This window comes from Centroberyx affinis, unplaced genomic scaffold, assembly GCF_046629955.1.
Source record: "Centroberyx affinis isolate AG114_WGS23_722 - 3 ecotype Tasmania unplaced genomic scaffold, CSIRO-AGI_Caff_v1 ptg000993l_1, whole genome shotgun sequence".
Classification (NCBI taxonomy): Eukaryota; Metazoa; Chordata; class Actinopteri; order Beryciformes; family Berycidae; genus Centroberyx; species Centroberyx affinis.
The window spans coordinates 372,097-391,693 of NW_027279558.1; the positions used below are offsets into that span (position 1 = coordinate 372,097).

Genomic DNA, 19,597 nt, shown 5'->3' on the forward strand with positions numbered 1-19,597 from the left:
CTGTGCTCAGGTATTGTATGGAAACAATGTATTATTTGAGAGATAATGGTTGTTCTCCTTTCTTTTCCTTTTTTGCTCTCCCAGAAACGCCCAGTGCCTTTGGACCCAGTGGAAAGCCTAGCAGTTAAGAGACAAAGACTGGCAGACCAGAGGCTGCAACAGCAGCCACCTGTAAACGGACTCTTAAACAATAAAGGAGGACGAGACAATGCACCTCCCACCCTCAACCCCAGTTTCCACACAAAAACAGAGTTTCAAAGGACAAGTAACCATGTTGGGAACCAAAATGGCTTCCCAGGGGGTCAAAATGGCTTCCCACCTATGCACAAACTGTCCAGCTCCTCTGACACACCTGTGTCAGAGACCGGGAAGCCAGCACCCAAAGTGAGCAGCCACCAGCCGCCACAGGCTGACTCTAACTGCACACACCAGCAACTCGCCAACAGCCAGCACAGAAAGAAGAAATCTAAAAAGCACAAGGACAAGGAGAGGGAGCGGTTAAAGGACAACCAGAGCAGTAAATGGTTGGAGACCAGTCCTGATCTCAAGCAGAACCCTGACAAACTTGACAGTAAGGGCCTCTTTACATACCTTTTCCTTTTGAGCACAGATTTGCCTTCATTTTTCATATTTGCTCACAGGCTAATACCAACACAGTGATGTAGTATTCAGGGGTTTAAAAATTTGCACCATGTTCACATTTCCTGTTTAAAGCTAGATTCTTTCCTCCTTTTGTGCATTACGTTGACTCCCATGTGAGTCTTGGTAGCAGATCGGAGATACCACTTTTAAAATAAAGCTTACTTTATTGCTTCCAGACTGGGACTGTTTTCGTGTGAATATTATATTGTATCATATGGCAGTTGGCATACCCCTAAAAAACACCCATTGTTATCGTCTGGCTGTGAACTGACTTGTTCCCTGAGTGAGTCTCATGCACACAGGGCTACAAAATAACACGTTACCACACAGGCTTCGAGCAGATGACCAGTGGTAATTCTGTGTGTGTGGTCTCTCTTGAGTGAGTGTTTGTTTGGCCATTGGTGCACTTATACAGTATTATCTCATAAGCCCGTCTGTGTTTGCTCCCTTAAGCCCATTCTCCTGAGTCCTCAGTGTGTTATGTGCCTGATTGACTCAATAACAGCTCGAGCAGTGCATTAGGTCTCTAAGCCGGGCTGTCTCCTGATACCCGCGGGCTCTTAGCTCGTCTGCACAGAGGCCGGCGGGTGGGCGGGCAGACACACTCACACAGTGACCTGCAGCAAAACAAAAACACACCGCTAAGCATTTAGGCAATGACAAAGTGTCATTGGGATGGCTGTATTGAGTTGGCTCAGGCTAATGTCGTTTGCCTTGTCTCGGTGCATTTTTCAGATCCTGACATCACAAATGCTGTGGCCTCCGAGGAGAAGCCGGATTACGTGCTGTGAGTGTAAACAGATGATTTATGATGATTTTGTTTTGGTTGTCCCACATGCTGTCACTGCCACAATTGTCTTTTAACACATTTAGAATATGTTGGCTGTTGAATGTGTTGATGGCAAACAGCAGGCTTAGATGAGCATGTTTGCTGAGCTACTGCTGCATACTACTACTACTGCTCCATCCCCAAGAGTAATTATTTGGAAAAATCAGATCAATTTGCTCTTTTCAGCTGAATGGTCAAAAACAAATGGTCTCTTGACTAGTTAGTAGAGAGACATTAGAGGGGTTTTTTTTGTTTTGTTTTGTTTTTATTATACAGTATACTTTGGTCCTACTGGAAAATTCAAGAATTGTCTGTGGTGCTAATGCATGAAGGGAGATTCATGAAGTGGTACCACTGTAGCATAAAAACAGTATGGCACTTTGTTGCCACCTTGTGTGAAAAAAAAGGTACAACACAAAATGGAAATAAAACAGACTAATAGAACTAGTCTCTGTGAGATAATTCAGCTAATATGAAATTCAAAAAATAAAGAAAGATAGAATTATAGACTAGTACAATTATCCTGATCACTTTTAGCAGGGCAAAAATAATGATGGAGGAAGAAGGATTTAGGTGTCGATGTTATTTCACATTATACAATAATCGGTCCCAATTGATCAATATGATGATTCTTCCTGTGATGTTATTCAACGTAACGTCACAAGTACGTCATGGCTATCTGTATAAATATGAGTTTGTCCATGTCTCTCTGTTTAGCACATACAGCACCATAACTAGTGTGGAGCAGCGTCAGAGGTATCAGGACGACTTCTGTGCAGAGTATGACGAGTACAAAGACCTCCACTCCAGGATCGCCACCATCACTCACATGTTTGTTCAGCTGGGATCCAAGATCAAGAGCCTGTCCCCTGGCACACAAGAATACAAGGTACACTCATGCGCTCATACATCTGAATGATTTATTTATGTTCAGGTGAATCTGTAAAAGCCCCGGGCTTTAAACAATATAGATGCGCATATTAAATGCAAGCATGCACACACACTGCTATCGTCTACACTCAGTGCTGATTTATGGTGGGATTTTTTTTTTTTGTTTGTTTGTTTTTTTTACAAGTTACCTGAATATTTCCTGTTTAATGGACTGTGTTTTGTACCATTTTAGATAATGGAAGACCAAATACTGGAGAAGTACAAGAAGTATAGAAAGGTAAGCCATAGCCGTACATTTGCTGTGATTTAAATGGGTCAAGTTATTTTGCCTTTTACGGTATCGTGCCTCAAACTTCTTGAAGAAATGTAGCTCTGTATGCTAATCTGTGCTGTAATCTTCCTCAATCCATTTTGTACATCTACATAAAATGCAAAGAAATCCAAGATAGGACATTTAGAATTTGTAGAGCAGAATAACAACAAATCCTAAGGAACAAAACCTTTTCAAATTGCACTGTCATGGTTTTTTTTTTTTTTTTTGGTGGCAAAAACATGAAAAACAATGTCCTCGCAGAATACAGACGCAGCTGTTTGATCACCTTTCTAAATCAATGTGTTGCCAATATTCCATCACATCCATATCCCTATGCTAGCATATCAAAGCCGTGACTAAATGGTCTTTCAAGATGCTCAAAATGGACGAGTTAGTGATCAAGGCTCATGAAAGCACTAGTTTGAAAACTAACATGTCCTGTCCTGTTGTTACAAGGTAACCACAAAATTATGATGCTCTCACTCTGGCATCAACTGGTTACAGCCGGATAGAGCTGGCAAAGCAGTTATGTGTTTATAGGTGTAGTGTTTATTCCGTATGGTGTTGGACATACATAAATCATTTTGCCTTGCTGAAGCAGCTGATGGGCACCTGTTGCTGAACAGCAGAAAGTTACAAAGGTATTATCTCCTTTAAAGTCAGCAGTGAACTAAGCTCAAGTAACTTTCAGTACAAGGAAATATGAATGAACACTCCTTATTGTTAATGTTTTTGGCAGTTTGGCCAGAGTACAAGGAGGATGAAACCCTTCAAGGTGTATGTTCAATTTGATTAGATTTGAATGGATCGCTGCAACTGTCTTGCACTTTGCTTCATGTGGTTCTTAGTCTCTGCATCATCCATTTAAATATTTCACATGTCATTAGGCCTTACTTTGCTTAGGGCACACAAATCATGTGCTGACAATAAGAGAGTCTTTTAAGAAATTGGTCCCCCAGGGGAAAACAAGTGTGAAAAGCTGTGATTATAATGCTTTCTCCTGTCTCTGCAGAAGTTCCCAGGCTACCGGGAAGAGAAGAAGCGCTGTGAATATCTCCATGAGAAACTGTCCCACATAAAACAGCTCATCGCAGACTATGATGTCACTCAGGCCTCTTCATAGCATTGGTTCTTATGTGTTGACCACTGATGTTTTGAGATGGGAGGCCCTGATTTGCATAAAGAACATAGGTTTGAAAAAAAAGAAGCATTTTCACTTTAGAGCCCGATCAGAGCTTTGGGATGAACCTGCAAAGGTTCGACACAGACGGCTGCCACTGAGACCGCTGATGATTAAAAGACAGCAGCAGACTTCTTGTGGTTTTTGTAAGTCTGTTTGTTTCAAAGTGATCACTGCTGTCATATTGACACGAAAAGTCCAAGTGAGAAACAAAAATTGTCTTGGCGCTTCTGAGATTTTACATTCAAAGTCATCTCAGAAAGGATTTGTGTGCAAATCGTAATACCGTGACAAAACAATTTCATTTGTCGTAGTTTTTGTCAGCTCTGTTAAAACCAATGTCAGTGTCGGCCATGTCCTTGGAAGTATGTAAAAGGTAGCAAATATGACTTTAACTTATTCACTCTGTTATGGGCACATGTGGCATACATCTTCGTTAACTGGAACACTGCTTAAGGCAAGTTTTCCAGTTAAAGATTAATTCAGACTCAGCCGATATGCAGCATACAAAGAGTGTACAAAATACTAGGACCACCAGCCTAACATTGAATTACTGGCTTTTTGCAGATCCTGTATCTCAGTTGTTTTATTGCTTCTTTAATCTGTCTCCTCCCCTTCATCTACATCTCCTTTTCGTGATTAAAAGTAGCATCCAGTAAGGGGCCAAAGCTTTCACCTGGTCAGTCTATTTCATGGATAGAGCATGTGGTCTTAATATATTGTACACTAAATTTGCGTTCTTGTAACGGTAACAGACCGTTTGAAAGCAGCTGAATCCAGTGAGCAGTGCATTGGATAATATTGAACTGGATGAATATGTACGAGCTACGGTGCACAAAGAAATGTTACAATGTGTTGAAGAATGTGTGTATTCATGGTTAGGTGGAGGGACTCTTGCGCTTAAGTTTATCACAGAAATAGAAAATTTATGAACCACTCCCCTTACTTTTGAATGGCAGTTAAGGGACCAAACAGGCTGTAGCCTTGATCACTGACGCACAAATTTGGTGGAGAAAGACATTTAAATTTTGCCTCCCCACAACAGTTATTGACATTGTTAATCAGCACCGTATCAGCACCATGTCTAGTGTAAAGTATTTCCAAACAATGAACATAAGTGTCTTTCTTTCTCACTCTGCTTTGAACTACTGATGTATTTATTTTAAGCCGCCTTCTTCTGCCCTCTGTGTTTTTGATGTGTTATTCTGCTCTCCTCAGCCTGAAGCGTCATGTCATGTTGGATCAAAGTGTTTGTATGCAAGCAGCTACAAGAGCAAGGTGGGAGAGCTTGTGAATAGATGAAAGTTTCACCTTACATAATATATTGTATATTTTGTCTCTGTCTGAACTGATTCGGTCATGAATTGTCATGGAGAGTCACTGGGAGGAAGATGCCCTTGAGTGCTAAAGTCTTCTAACCATTATTGTTGAAATGGCAAAAAAAAAGGCCTCAGATGGGAGCTTAGTGGCCACTTTACCCAACACTTAGACAGTTGGTCTTCAGGGAAATATGGAGCCATATGGGTGAGAAATGTAGATTTGCCGGTATGCCATAACGTCATAACCAGTTGTGGTACCTGGGAATTTTAAGCACTAGCCTGGAGGGTTTTGTAGCCTTCCATTTTCATAGTCAATCATTGGCGCCCATTCAATTTCTCGCAATTTTGCACTAAAACCCACACTGAAAACAATGGGCCAGCAGGCTAGTGAAATTTCCATCCAGATTGTAATTGTTCATTGTGGTTGCAGATTTTGTACTGAATGTTCACACACAGTCGATGACGTAGAAGCCTTAAGACTTACACTTTTATAGGACTCAATTTTCAAACAAACTGCCAATATCATGAAGGTGTCATTATCCACACGCATCTGTTATCTGCCTTACATCACTGTTAGCTGTTGAAAACTGTCTTAGCCGTGTCACTGTTCAAGAGTGAATGCCTCTCTTAACATTGGCTTTCTCGCGTGTATTTAAATATTACTCTCTGGAGGAAATATTCTTGAGTTTCGTGATCAAAACTATTTCCTTCAAATTATAGTTTTTCAGTGCAGAGATTGATAAAGATTGGCTGTAATGACATGGCTTATTATCAGTTGTGTTTATAATCCTTCTGGTACTTGATTGTTTTGTTTTTTTTGTTTTTTTTTAATCATTTATCACAATAGCATTTCTAGGCCAAGATGAGGCAAATGGTCAGCCGATTGGAATACCGCTGTGGTTTTGACCTCTGATGGTATTCTTATTGACTTCCCTCTCATTACGAAATGACTCGCCTCTGAGGGCATCTATTGTGCTCAAAGAATCTACTGTTTTAAAATGAGAAGACTCAATCACTTTCCAGTGGGGGATAATAATTATGAGATGGACTCTGGAGGGAAAAGGTGCGATAGTGTTTATTATAGTCAAGTGCCACAGCGGTTGATTGAAGACCATAATTAACTATGGATTGTGAAGTATGATGAAAGAATCACCGTCTGTGAAAGTCTTTAAATCACATGCTAATAACAACTGGCTCATAAGGTTTTTTTTGTATGAGTGCAGAGCGTTTAGAGGCTCACCAGTGTGTACTGCACTGCACAGCAGGTGTTTGTCTGTACCATATACCTGCTGAAGTGAAACCTAAGCTCCATTTCATTCACAGTTGGTGTGAGAGGAGAATATGCATTAAATTGCATTGTTTATGAATTGCATTTTACAAATGTATACTTTCTCTTGTCATGTACAAAGTCAAAAGAATAAAAACCTCAAAGTGATTTTGGTCTTTAGTTTTCATTGTGTAATGCAATAAATCTTATTCTCTGGTTCTCTTTGTTGCAGGTAATCAGCATAGATGATGAATGATCCATGTTTTATTTAATCACAACTTTTTTTTTTAGCTGTGTGAAGTCAATTACAAAAGTATTGGGACAGCAGAGTGACTAGTTCTTCTTGCTGTAAACATAAGTTTCAGATCAAAAGATAAGTATGCAGAAAATGCCTTCAGTTATTAAATATATGTGCATATTATAGAACATGTGAGAACATTGTTAGTTGTGGCCTGATGTTAGTTAATCCTATGTAGCCAGACAAATTACTCAAATTTGTCATAAGTAAATATATGTATACATATCATGCAATATACGACAATAACCGTAGGTACAAAGGGATTGGCTTGCACTTGGATAGGAATGCAAAGAAGAGGGATAAAACACAAATAACGTATCTATATTATTTATCTCCTTTCTGATAGTGAACAGACTGTTGGAAAGTGTTGTGCAGTCAAATCATCAAATGCTACACCTTATAGTGTTTGTTTTACAAGCTTAAAATTGATAAAGTAAAACTGAATAAGGACTGTCAAATAGGAGTTTATGCAACTCAGTCAAGAATTAGGTAACCATTAATTGTTGTTTTTATGAAACGGGTCATATCTCTGAAATGGGCAATTTTGTATTATGGACTCTTAACTCCTTCCAAATACTTTAAGTTAGAGGCTTTGTTCCAACCATGGTTCCAACTTTAAAATGTCCAGGTACTTCAGGAGATGTGTTGATGTATTATGTTTTTTTTTATGCCTATTATTTTTTTCCCCTGTAGAAATTAATGACGGCGGGTGAATGGTGACACCTGGTGGTCGAATTGTGAACATTTTCAAAATATGAACTGGTAAATGACTCATCTTAACCGGTCAAGCTGGAGCAAGCACACACATTTTCTGTAGGAAATTGACTTTTCTATTTTAATAATACAACTGTAATATAAATTCGATACAATGAAATATAGTTAGTTAGTTAGTTATTTTATTGACACAAAAGGTTAATAAAACATTTGGGTCCAAACAATATAGTAACAAAAATCATATATACAAAAACCCATAAGTTAAAATATTATAAGGTAATACAATTAACAACACAAAATCCCAGTCTTACAGCAACACACACGTTGTTCAGGTGGTGTACGGCTCCACCTTCCCATTTCCACTCGCAGTCTGTGAGAAGACAACCGGAATCGTATGAAAGTTATTCTCAAATGGTCGTCAATGTACGGTGTATTGCTGGTATAAAGTGGATGGACGGATATTTCTGGGTTGATGGCTTGGTAGGTCTTATATATTGTTCCCTCTTTAGATCGTAATTTCTCAATCATCTCCCTACGATCACTCTCAGTATGATCTTGTTTATACATCTTTATTCGTTCTTTCATTCTCCATGATAAAAACGTGACAACAGAGAGGGTTAGCACAACCTGTTGCACAATTTGAAACTCCCACTCGGGAAAGGAAGTGAAGTGGGCGGGAAAGGCGGGGCGCGGGCGCTGTTGTCATGACGACCCATCACCGCTGAACTCACAGGAACAACACTAGACATCGGCTGTGTGGCCAAAATCAATTTAAGCAGGGTTAAGGTAAGGTCGTCAGCCAATGGTTGTATTAACCTACTTACAACATCTCGACGAAATGATTTGTCATCGTTAACTAAAAGTCAAACAAAGTTAACTAAGTTCACCTTTCTGTGCCTCCTCCTGCATACTCACCTGTGCCGTGTTGCTAACTTTAAATGCTAGCTTGTTAGCTTTGTCTTTGGTACTGAGTTCAGCTGGCAATCAACGTAGAGGAACAGTTAGCGTTAGCTAACTTAACTTTCTACTGAATTTGCTCTAGTGTAGCAATTTAGAGACTGCAGCTGTATGCTTCCCCTCCACCCTAACGAAACATCTTCATAAGCTTCATGCAACGTTATATGCTGATTGTGTGTCCAAACTGGATCATACTTATATGTTTGTTTGTTTTTTATCACCTACGGTATGAAGGTATGATTTTCTGTGCTATATTTTTTGCCTATCGTAACTGCATGATATTTTAAAGTTTAGCTGCGACCCTTAGGCTTGAACAGTATCAGTGCTGAATGTAATAATCTCAATTCTTACATAGCAGGGTTGGAAAGGTTACTTTCAAAATGAACTCAGTTACAAATTACTGAATTCCTGTAAGCAGTAAACAGTAAACAATCACGTGGAGGATTCAGTTTGTGGCATAGTCTATTTAATATACTTATTCACTTCAGGATTCAATGTTATAGACTCTATTACATTATATCCTGAAGTGAATAAGTCCTTTGACTACTGGACAGCAAATTTGCATGTGTAGATGCAGATAGTTAGTGTGTGGTCTCCCATCATTAAGGACAAAGGTTTTATGAACATCCAAAATCCACCAAAACAGCAATCAAATGACGAAAAGAGGAATGTCTGCTCACTGTATTGCCTTCCACCCAAACCTCATCACCTAGTAAGCACGCTTGGCCAGCAACAAGACAATCCACTGAGTTCAACTGTCTGTTAAGACTGCAAACGTCTTCTCTTACCCGGCTGTTGCATCAGAATTCAAACAACCTGGTATCAACAGTCATTTTTCCCATAGGATATACCAGAAAAAATCCTATGGACATTCCTGAGGCCTCAGATCATCAGTGGAGTGAGGATGATGAGAGTTTTCTGATGGATCCTGAACTCCTCAGGGATCAGCTGCCTCAGCCATTCCGCATGATTGATAAGGTCCTGGACAGGCTGCTTGATATGGCCTGGGACACCATCTCAAAAAGAGAAAGCACTAGGGTAGCAGAGGAATCCAAAAAGAAAACCCCTACTTTGGAGCTGTGTGGAGCTGCACAGGTACAAATTGTGAGCTTGGAATTATAACGTTCTGTCTGAATGGAGTGCAAGTCTGAGATGTTGGCGTCAAGGTTTGACATACCATCTGGCAAAACTATTATGTACTTTATATGTTTTTTGAATATATATAACACTCAGAGATCATGAATATATGGATAACTCAATTTTGATAAAAAGTCAGATAGAGCAATATAATTCCAAACTTTTAAAACATCAAATGTAGCCCTATGCATGATTTAAAAAGTTTTTAAATAGCGGCAACCTAATTTAATTAAAAAAATCATCCTGATTTTGTTTTTTATCCCACTAACAAAGTGCCAAAGGAAAGCTGGTGTCAAACATTTTTTTCGCTGTTGTCATTTGTGCCTCAGCTTCCAGAGAGCACCAACTGCCTGGCGTATTCGGAGGACGGCAGATACATCAGCATGGGTCACTCCCGGGGCCTGTCAGTGAGCTGCGCGTCCTCTCTCATCTGTGTCTCCGCCTGGCTGCAGGACAGGCTGGAAATCACATCTATTCAAATGACCTGTATGGATGAGAAGGGCTATCTGCTCGGCACCGTTGATGACATGGGTGGGTAGTAGTAGGATTCTCACCAGCCGTTATGCTATTCATGCTGAGCTGTGTAATCATCACTCTCCTATGTAAAAATTGTACCTCCAAAAAGTAAACTTTTCAGAAATAGAGCAATATAGGTTGTTTTTTCCAATTGGTCATCCATATTTTCCTCACATTTTACAGGTTAGCCCAATCAATTGTACCGTGGTCCTGGAGTCATGAAATATGCTCTATTGATTGGAGACAATGTCAGCTGTAAATTAAAGGAAAGAAAGGGCAAAATTACTGTAAGAGGTGTCAGCAGGACACTGAATCCCCAGAGTGAAGGAACAAATGTTGATTTGTCATCACTAAAACCAGCTTCCATTGTCTACCACTGCAGGTGTTGCCAGAGTCTTTGCATATCACACTGAAAGCATTCACCTCCTCAAAGTTATTAACGACACGGTGCGTATTGTTACCATGGCTGCACCATCCATAACCATGTTGGATTTCTTCCCCATTGCTATGTGCTTTTTTGAGAGTCTTGATTGCTACAGGGTTGGGTGGGTGAGTTGAGAGTTTGGATCCAGAACAAAAGTCAAATGTGTCACCTGCATGTTTCTAAAAACATTTTGGAGACACCAGCCATCACTTAAGACATGTCTGGTGGTATATTTTGGCAACTGTCAAAAGTTTTTGTTTGTGAAAGGCAGAGGTAACAGAGCAAATGAACAAATGACTTTCCAAGTGACGTTGACATATGTAGATGCTCAGAATGTTGAGGAAAACTTCAGCTGTGATGAATGTTTTCATTTTTTCTTATCGGTTCACAAAATATCACATGCACTTTTATTGCTTGTCATTTTTGCTTCATGTGATTGAAAAAAAAAAAAGTGCTGACAAAAAATCCTTTCAATATCATCAGGAAGATATCAACCAAAGGAGCATTTGCTTGACATTTGAACTATCTAAAGGGGGAGATTATGGAGCTGCGTCAATCAGCTGTAAGGTCTTTTTTTTTCTGTTGAGTTCTTCTCTGTATTAGATTTTAATTCAAGGCTTTTCATTCAACACTACTGAATAACACTACTACGGATTTTTACATCTGCTATCAGGCAATGGTGCTCTTTGGCTCGAAGTGTATCGCTTCCCCTTAGAAGCATGGCTGAAAGATTTAGAGTTGGCAGCATCACAAAAACAGGTATTGTAATTTAATCATCATAACATTTAAGCCAGTTGGCTTAAATGTTATTGTGTATTCAGCACTGCATTTGATTGCTCTTCACACGTTAGCTCATTAACAATTACATTTGGGAGCATCAACAACCATTTGAGTCATAACTTATTTAGCTGCACACTTTCTATGGAAGTTATTAGATAATTGAATACATTCAGTATATTTATTATAAACTGCTGCCGGAAGGCAAATTTATTGAATTTGAGGAAAATGTGGTTTTTGGACAATTGGAATTGAGAATTAATAGTGTTTCTTTTTTCCTCAGGCACAGAACCCATCTGGAGTTGTAGATGTGAAATGGTCTCCAGCTGCAGTGCTGATGAAAATCAAGCCACCCAAAAGTCTAGCAGGTAGAATTTTTTTATTGAGAGCAACAAATGTATTAATAACAAGAAGAATAGCGTAATTGAACAGAACACAAATCCAACATGTGTGTGTCTTTGTATGTAACTGGAAGTGATGGTGTGAATGTGGGCATGTGCATGCATTAGCATGTCTCTGTAGGCCATCACTTATCTCTTGTTTTAAAGACTGGAGATCAAGTGTCGCCTCTCCCCTCTCTTCAGAAAGAGATCAATTTTCATTTAATGGTATTTCACTGTTGGCAATAGAAGCACATGCATTCCTGTTGAGAGTGCAGCACACTCAATATCCCAGCATTTATCTGTTGTTTTCCAGGGACAACAGTGAAAAGTCCACTTGAAGTCTTGCAGAGGGTAGACTGTGGCATTGTGTTTGGGTCTGGGCAGAACCACACGATCAGCAATCGACAATGGGAGGAACAGGAGGCTGTGTTTAGATCCACATACAGGAAGTACATTAGTACAGACACAGATGAAACAAAAGAAACGGATGAAAGCCCAAGGTACAATAAAGGTTTCACAGATACCATCAGCATTTAATATCAGCTGCTACCACTGATAGCTTACTTTACTGTACATTTAATGCATTTTTATCTTCAGTATATAAAATGCACCAAATGTTTATTAGAGTATATGCAATTAGTAATCTGTCATAATAATGTAAATATAATGTGATAATGTAAATATTGAATGGGGCTGATACAGCACTCAGTGGCAACAGCTTAAGTTAAATTTTAATCACATATGATGGGTGTTATTGCAGTCTTGCTGCACACTCAATGTCAAGTGTGGAGACCCAGTGTAAAATGATGATACACAGGCAGCATTTTAATGCAACTGAGATTGGAATGGCAATTGGAAGGAAATCAGAGTGGCCAACATATTAGGCTACAAGAACTAAAATTATATTAATAATAGTAAAAAGACATTTGTTTGTATTCATTGTCATATATCTACTTTGCTTAATAACACTGGCTATAGCTCATGGAGTTAAGGAAGGCCCTCTGCAAGTGTTCAGCTTAGCACTTTTCAATTTTAGGTTCTTAGTCATACTTGAGTCCGCAGGATGTTGCACCCTGTCTGAGTCCCACTGAGCCACTTGGACTCTTATCTTTTTCAGACACTGCACCAAGCACTTTCTTCTGCCATGTGGTTTGTCTCCTGGCCTTAGCGAAGCAAAGTCCCAGCCAGGTTTGTAATAGAGGGTTGGTGGTGGTGGTGATGGGGTTTTCCAGTGTTTGAAGTTTGAATGATGAATAAGTGGACTTGGCTAACGTGTAGAATAATTTCCCTCCTGCCTAAAATAATTGAATATTGGTTCCAGTTTAATGTTAATGTGATACTTTATTTATCCCCATAGAGATTTTCAGCAAAAGAAATATTTCTTCCATGCCCCACTACCAACCTGAAATGGGACATGTGCCTGTTCAAATTCTTGCAACTTTTAAGCATTTTAGCCGATTATCAGAACACCACATGGCCAATCAGCATTATATCTGTTCAGTGGCCATTAGGGCTGCCCGTGTACCACTGGAACAAGTTTTGAAAAAATTTGCGGGACAATTATGTCTAAACTGGAAATGAGCCAGTGCCCATGTTGTTTGATTGGGCCAATAGTGGAGGGTTTGCCTCTTCTTCTGTCTGCTGATATGCCACAAAGTTTGATGGTATTACGTAAATCTGTTCGGAAAGTTATATGCTGCTTTGTGAGAAGCCACGACCACCGCCACGCCCCCCTTTGGCCAGTTGGTATGACAAGTTGATCAGTTCTTCCTTGCCCCGTGACCAAACGTTCCACAAAGTTTCATGCAAATCCGTTCATAACCTCTGGAGATATCCTTCTAATAGACAAACAAACAGATAAATATAACCACCGTCCAACTCCATTGGCAGAGGCAAAAGTTTCAGCATTTCCCAGTGTTATAGATGTTAGTTAATAACATGGGGTGTATAGCAGATTGACAAGCACTAGGCTATAGCCCTGCTAATTAATTCCACTGGTTTATGTCCCTGTAGTGAGTGGCCATGCTCCTCTTAATGTCATCTTTAATCTCCAACCTTTTCTCAGCAGGTTTGCCTGTTGCTGTCTGTGTGTGGTGGAGTGACAGCCATAATCTTCTTCAGTATTTGTTGTGCAGAGCACCTAAGGATAAACCAGGTAGGATATTTATTTGCTCAGGGATTATTCTGCTGGATGCTCACAAACAGATCTATGAAATTAGCTGGCTGGCATGCAGTTTTATCAGCAGCCTGTTATTAAAGGTTTGTGTGTACTTTCTCTTTTCATATTAAGGGGGCAGCAAGCCTAAATATTCAACAGGTGTTTGACCCTTGTGTTCTTCTCTTTCTGATTCAGATGTGGAGCCTGTGCCGGATGTGTTGTGGCCAAATGCACATGAAATCCTTTGCTCCGCTGTTAGTAGTTGCACCCGTTACATCGCTCTGGGCCTTGATGCTGCCGTAGTGACTGTCTGGGACAGGCAATTAGGTGAGCTAATGTTATGGTTAGATATCGCTAACATTTTATCAACTCTAGTCTCAATTTCAGTTTTCTTTAACAGGGTACAGTAGGGTACATTTAACTTTAATTTGAGAAAAATAATATCAATATGTTTAATTCGTGTTGACAGTGCTGTGTAAATAGTATAGTATAGTTTAGTATAGCAAAGTATTCACATGATCAGCAAAGTATAATAATAATAATAATAATAATAACTTTATTTGTATAGCACTTTTCTAAAAACAATGTTTACAAAGTGCTTTACATACAGTAAAATCCAACAGCAGCAATAAAAGAAAATAGGCATAAAAAGTAAAATATGATGTAGACAGGTGCAACTAAAAAAAAGTATATCAGAGTATCCACATGATCAGAACAGAAAGATCAAAACAAAGCCCACCATCTGATTTATTTTGTCAGTATCCTGCCCTGTAGTTTGACTGAAACATAATCATCACATTGTTAGTGATCTTATTCATGCAGGCACACCAATAGGGCTTTAGATCAAGTTTTGGGGGATTTGGGATTAGAAATTAATGATAAGAAGGTGTCCGGTTGGCTCAACACATGCCATGTACCTGCAAAATTTTGGTTTGAATCCAGGTCATGACCTTTGTTGTATGTCATCCTTTTTGTCTCTTCCATCTTTCCTGTCACGCTCCACTGCTGTAAAGTGAATATAGCTGCTGTAAACCTATACATCATGTCAATTACTAGGTCTAATTGAGACTATAAGAATGCAGTCGGAAATGACAATTTGAGATGGCAGCAAAATGAGGCATCAATCTCAAAGATAATTTCTTTTGAGAGAAGCAATCTAAACATGTAATTTTGACAATATATTGTTTCATTAGAAAATATTGTATTTCGTGCATGCGGCACCTACGCAAACCTGTTTGTCCTTCTCTTCAGTCCAATTTGCAGCTCATGCTCCAATAGAGATAGTTTCACTTGTGGAAAGTAAAATAAACATTGCCAATCTGGTTTGACACATAGTGTAAATAATGAAAAAGCATTTATAGCTAAATTTACATCGTTTGAGCTATATCCTACGGCATCTTTTTAATTAATAGGCTGTAGGCTAAGTCACACTGAGCAGCAATGTTCTCTAGGCACTTTAAAAATATTCTTTATTCTTTATTTATTATGAAAATATTTGTAGGCTAGCACATAGGTGGTATAGGCATAGGTCTATGTCTATTTTAGTCAGCCTGCAATAGCGTAGACTGTTATAACAAAATAAAAAAAACAAAAATAATTGACATGGGACAGTAGTACAGTGGGTTCTATTGTTGTTATACAAAAGGCAAGACAATGCAGGAAATGACTGCATACCCACTGACCAGGTACTGAGGAACCTGTTGAGTCTGTGTTGCTCCATGAATGAATGCACAGGCACAAGCTCAGGATGGATGATGTGAAATAATGACATTCAACGTCAAATTGTCTCTTCAAAATTGACTTGAAATGACTGCATAAGGAGGAGGAGAAACAGCATGTAATAGCTCATTTATTCACACCTGTATCTAACAAGATGGCATCAATTACAATTCAACTATTTTCTTAGTGATGCAGAGTTGGAATTGGTTTTCATTATTCATCCATAATCTTTTCTCACCTATATTTATTTACCTCTCTCTCCAGCAACCTGGACAAACAATACAGAGACAGTCATCTTGCAAGCCAGTTACTTCAATATCTTTATAGGAACATACAGTGCTGTGTCTGCATTTCTGATTATGTGGTTAAATACCACACACACACACACACACACACACACACACACGCAGACACATCAAAGCACGGCTCACTGAATTCTGTCAAGCTGTTGTTTCAATTAGTTGTGAGATATTTTTAGGGGCCCCCTGAGAGAAATTTGACTGATTAGCGATAATGAGGCTAGTCACACAGATACATGTTTTTTGGTTGTTTTTTTTCAAGTTGTGACTGAGAAGCTACCAGAAATATAACAGCCATTTTCACTTGTTAAAGGTTTGTGACATGAACAATTTTCCGGGCTGTTTGCTTCACTCTGTGTGTTGTTCTTCCTTTCTCCTTCAGGGCTTCCACTGTCTGTCGTCTTGGTGTCAGCAGCAGACAGTGCTTTCACCAGGATGCTGTTTCTGGATTACAGACCCGTGTTTGCTGAGGATTCCCTGCTCTCCCAGGCTCTTACCCCGGCCAAAGTCCATCTTCTGGTGGTCTGTAAGAGTGGAGCAACCCATGTACTCACCACGGGACGAGGAGCAGAGTCCTGCGCCACGCAGCTCACTGAAAGGTTTCCTGAGTTTTACAAGATAGCCTATTTGGATATTGACTTATTTTATGAATGCAATCTAAATTTGTCCTTGTCAAATGAAATTTAATAACGATCATTTGTGCCATATTCTATAACCCCAGTGAGCTATATTATCATTTCGATATTTAATTATTTCTCCTCCCCTCTGATTTTAATTCACAACTTACCAGTCTGCTGTCTTCCAGAGGGGATTTTCATGGGGAATCGAGCCAATTAGAACTCCCAAATTGAACCAAATGAAAGTTCAATGCATATTAATGTAGCTTTTTATAACTGCTTTCACAGCGATATATTAATAAGAAAATCCTGTATTTTATCCTACACATAGATTCACACATTATGTTTTCTATAACCATTTAGACCAAAAGACTCTGGGGGTCTCCCGACTGTCATTGCATCAGTGCCGTTCCTGCAGGGCTTGGTAGGACAAATCGATGTTGTTGCCTCTCTATATTATCTATCACTCTTTTCTTCGGTCATATGCAAATCTATATCCTTGCCTATTTATACTGTTTCATGTTTTCATCAGTCACTCACTGCTGATAAGAGGTTTAAAATTATGTGGAGACAAAATGCCATCATGCATTTACAGCATTGTACAAAACATAATTTCTCTGTTTGGGTCCTGCTGTCTCGTTTTTTTTTATCAGTCTCTTGTGGCGCAAAAAAATGGGAAAATGTTCCTCCAAGATGTCATCCACAAAACCACAGTGTGCTATTTGATTCCTCCCACCACTCGTCTGTTTGCAACTCCCTGGGATCCAGTTTATGCTCTGGACATCAAACAGCAAACTTTGGTCATACGAGGTAAATCCACAGCAGGGTATTCATGCCTCATACCCGCAAATAGAGAGGGTAAACATGCATCCTGATAAATACACAGACAGAATTTGTTTTTGCTCGAACCAAAATTTTATCAGCTAGTTGAGAAAAGTGTTGATGGGTGAATCACTGATGAAATTAATCATTTTATCAACATGAACATGAATTAGAAAAGCAAAATAAGTCAAAGGTATATGAAATTGAACAAATAAATGTCTCACCCAGGTGACCAGAACCCCAGCCACAGTGATTCTTTAACAGCAGACTGCCAGAGTCAGCTGTTAATCCTCCGTTTTAGAGAGGCTGCCGTCGTTGAGCCGTACATTGTTGCACTTCCAGACTCTCCAACACAACAAACAGGGATGAGCTTTGTCGCTCTGGAGGAAGCTTGCAATCTCTACCTCCAGCAAAGGTTTGCATTCTCAGTGTCCTTGTGCCCTACCTCTTGTTTGAATATAGCGTGCAATTATTTTTGATAAATATCTACACCGATGAGTCAGATGATTGTTCTGTTTACATCGGTGGCTGCCATGTCAAATTGATAAACCACTAACAACATGTATTTCAATATGAAAGTGCTCTCATCTCTTTATTTTTGTTATGTGAAGAGTGCTGTCCGTGGATGAAAGGAACAAAGCTCTGACTCAGAGGTGGAAGCAGCTACAGGAGCATGTGGTGACAGTCTGACCGAGACGACAGAGACAGCAGTGCTGCAGCCAGCTGGAACAGTTCCTGAATAACTAATGAAAACTTTTTGCACAGAGGTAGAAAAGTGGATGACATTTTTGGAGCTGGACAGGATAGAATTATTATTATAGAATGCAAGGTTATCAGTGTGATATATTATGATTGATGAATCTTGATCTTGAATCCAGTTAAGAGGTTGCTTTTTCCAATAAACAAATTATATAGCGGTTTGGAAATATGGACGTGAGCTATACCTGTTCAAATTCTTGCCACTTTAAAGCATTTTAGCCGAATATTGCAACACCACATGGCCAATCAGCATTATATCTGCTCAGCTTGTTAGTGCTGCCTTTCTACCACTGGACAAAGTTTTGGAAAAATTGGCGATTATGTCTGATCGGGAAATGAGCTCTCCAGTGCCCTCATGTTGTTTGATTGGGCCAATAATGGAGGGTTTGCCTCTTCTTCTGTCTGCTGATAGGCCAGTCTGATGATGTTACATGAATCCGTTCGGAGGTTGTATCTCTTTTTATGAGAAGCCACGCCCACTGCCATGCCCCCCTTTGGCCAAATGGTGTGAAAAATTGATAAATTCTTCCTTGCCCCATGACCAAACTTTCCACAAAGTTTCATGCAAATCCGTTCATAACTTTTGGAGTTATCCTGCTAACAGACAGACAGACAAATAGGGTGAAAACATAACCCCTGTCCAACTGTGTTGGTGGAGGTAAAAACAATGAGATAGGAAAACAGAAGCGACAGAGAAAAACATGATGCAGCAGAGAGATGGGACTACGGGCAGTGCAAACATCCACAGAAGCTAGGTCAGCACTGCCAGGTAGAAACACTAATAAAATCAGACAAAAGCACAGGGCAGAAAATAAAAAATGCCCCCAAAAAAAGCCCAAAACAGAACATAACAGAATAAAAGCAGAGCCAAAACAGAAAAGAAGTAAGAGCAATGATAACCACACTAGATGAGTGAAATAAAACAATTGAGTATCTTAGGCTATGTTCAGGCTGGTAAGGAGTCAAAAGGTCCAAGATGTAACTTGGAACTAGATCTTGCTGACCCTGAAAATACTAGCAGTAGCATCTCAAAATAAATTCTAAAATGAACAGGAAGCCAGTGCAGTGAGGCTAGAATGATCCCATGTCCTAGTCTTGGTAAACAGCCTGGCTGCACCAGTTGTGGATGGTCGAGGGGGGAGCAGGAGCAGGAGCAGAGGGAGTGACAGACGTCTAGGCATTACTAAACAAGTGAGCTTGCACTTTTAGGGTCTGTGATCAATAGAGTTAAAAGCAGTGCTAAAGTATAACAGAATTAGGGCAGAGCAGTCAGTCAGTTAAACAATGTTATTGGAATTCATGAAAGACAGTAGTGGCAGTAAGGGCAGTTTTGGAAATAGGTCAGGTGATTGAGATTTGGATTCTTCAGGGGGGGGTGGATCATGGTGTGTTTAATGAAGGGAGGAAAGGAACCAGTAGACAGTGAACTATTTATGAGGCGTAAAATGTGTGGGCTGACTGTACCAAGAACCTCTGAGAAATTCAGTGGGAATAGTGTCCAAGGGGCAAGATGAGGATTTCATACGAGTAATGGCATCCGATAGAGTGGAAAGGGAAATGGGCTCAAAGCTGCTGA

General features: G+C 39.6%; 2 protein-coding genes across 3 annotated transcripts in view; both read left to right on the top strand.

Annotated features, from left to right (window-relative positions):
* The window catches only part of LOC139646564 (RNA polymerase II elongation factor ELL-like), a 33,003-nt gene extending 26,407 nt beyond the window's left edge, over positions 1-6,596 (top strand). The window contains exons 8-12 of one of the 2 annotated variants that reach the window (XM_071522466.1): positions 85-571; positions 1,378-1,429; positions 2,189-2,360; positions 2,595-2,639; positions 3,688-6,596. In XM_071522466.1, coding sequence (XP_071378567.1) covers positions 85-571; positions 1,378-1,429; positions 2,189-2,360; positions 2,595-2,639; positions 3,688-3,798 — 867 coding nt within the window. In that variant the 3' untranslated portion in view covers positions 3,799-6,596. The remainder of the gene's footprint in view (positions 1-84; positions 572-1,377; positions 1,430-2,188; positions 2,361-2,594; positions 2,640-3,687) is intronic. The other variant, XM_071522467.1, reaches the window with a different exon arrangement.
* A 2,678-nt stretch (positions 6,597-9,274) lies between these two features.
* On the top strand, positions 9,275-18,031 carry wdr93 (WD repeat domain 93). The gene is made up of 15 exons (XM_071522475.1): positions 9,275-9,505; positions 9,877-10,078; positions 10,446-10,510; positions 10,971-11,049; positions 11,161-11,246; positions 11,548-11,632; positions 11,961-12,147; positions 12,765-12,835; positions 13,713-13,802; positions 14,001-14,132; positions 16,206-16,422; positions 16,804-16,864; positions 17,094-17,250; positions 17,491-17,677; positions 17,874-18,031. Exons 1-15 carry the CDS (start codon positions 9,275-9,277, stop codon positions 17,950-17,952), a joined length of 1,929 nt encoding a protein of 642 aa, XP_071378576.1. The 3' UTR covers positions 17,953-18,031.
* Positions 18,032-19,597: the final 1,566 nt, after the last annotated feature.

Coding starts and splice junctions, on each gene's coding strand:
- wdr93 (XM_071522475.1), top strand. CDS start 9,275: ATGGACATTCCTGAGGCCTCAGATCATCAGTGGAGTGAGGATGATGAG. Junction 9,506..9,876: donor AGCTGTGTGGAGCTGCACAG/GTACAAATTGTG, acceptor TTTGTGCCTCAG/CTTCCAGAGAGCACCAACTG. Junction 10,079..10,445: donor CGGCACCGTTGATGACATGG/GTGGGTAGTAGT, acceptor CTACCACTGCAG/GTGTTGCCAGAGTCTTTGCA.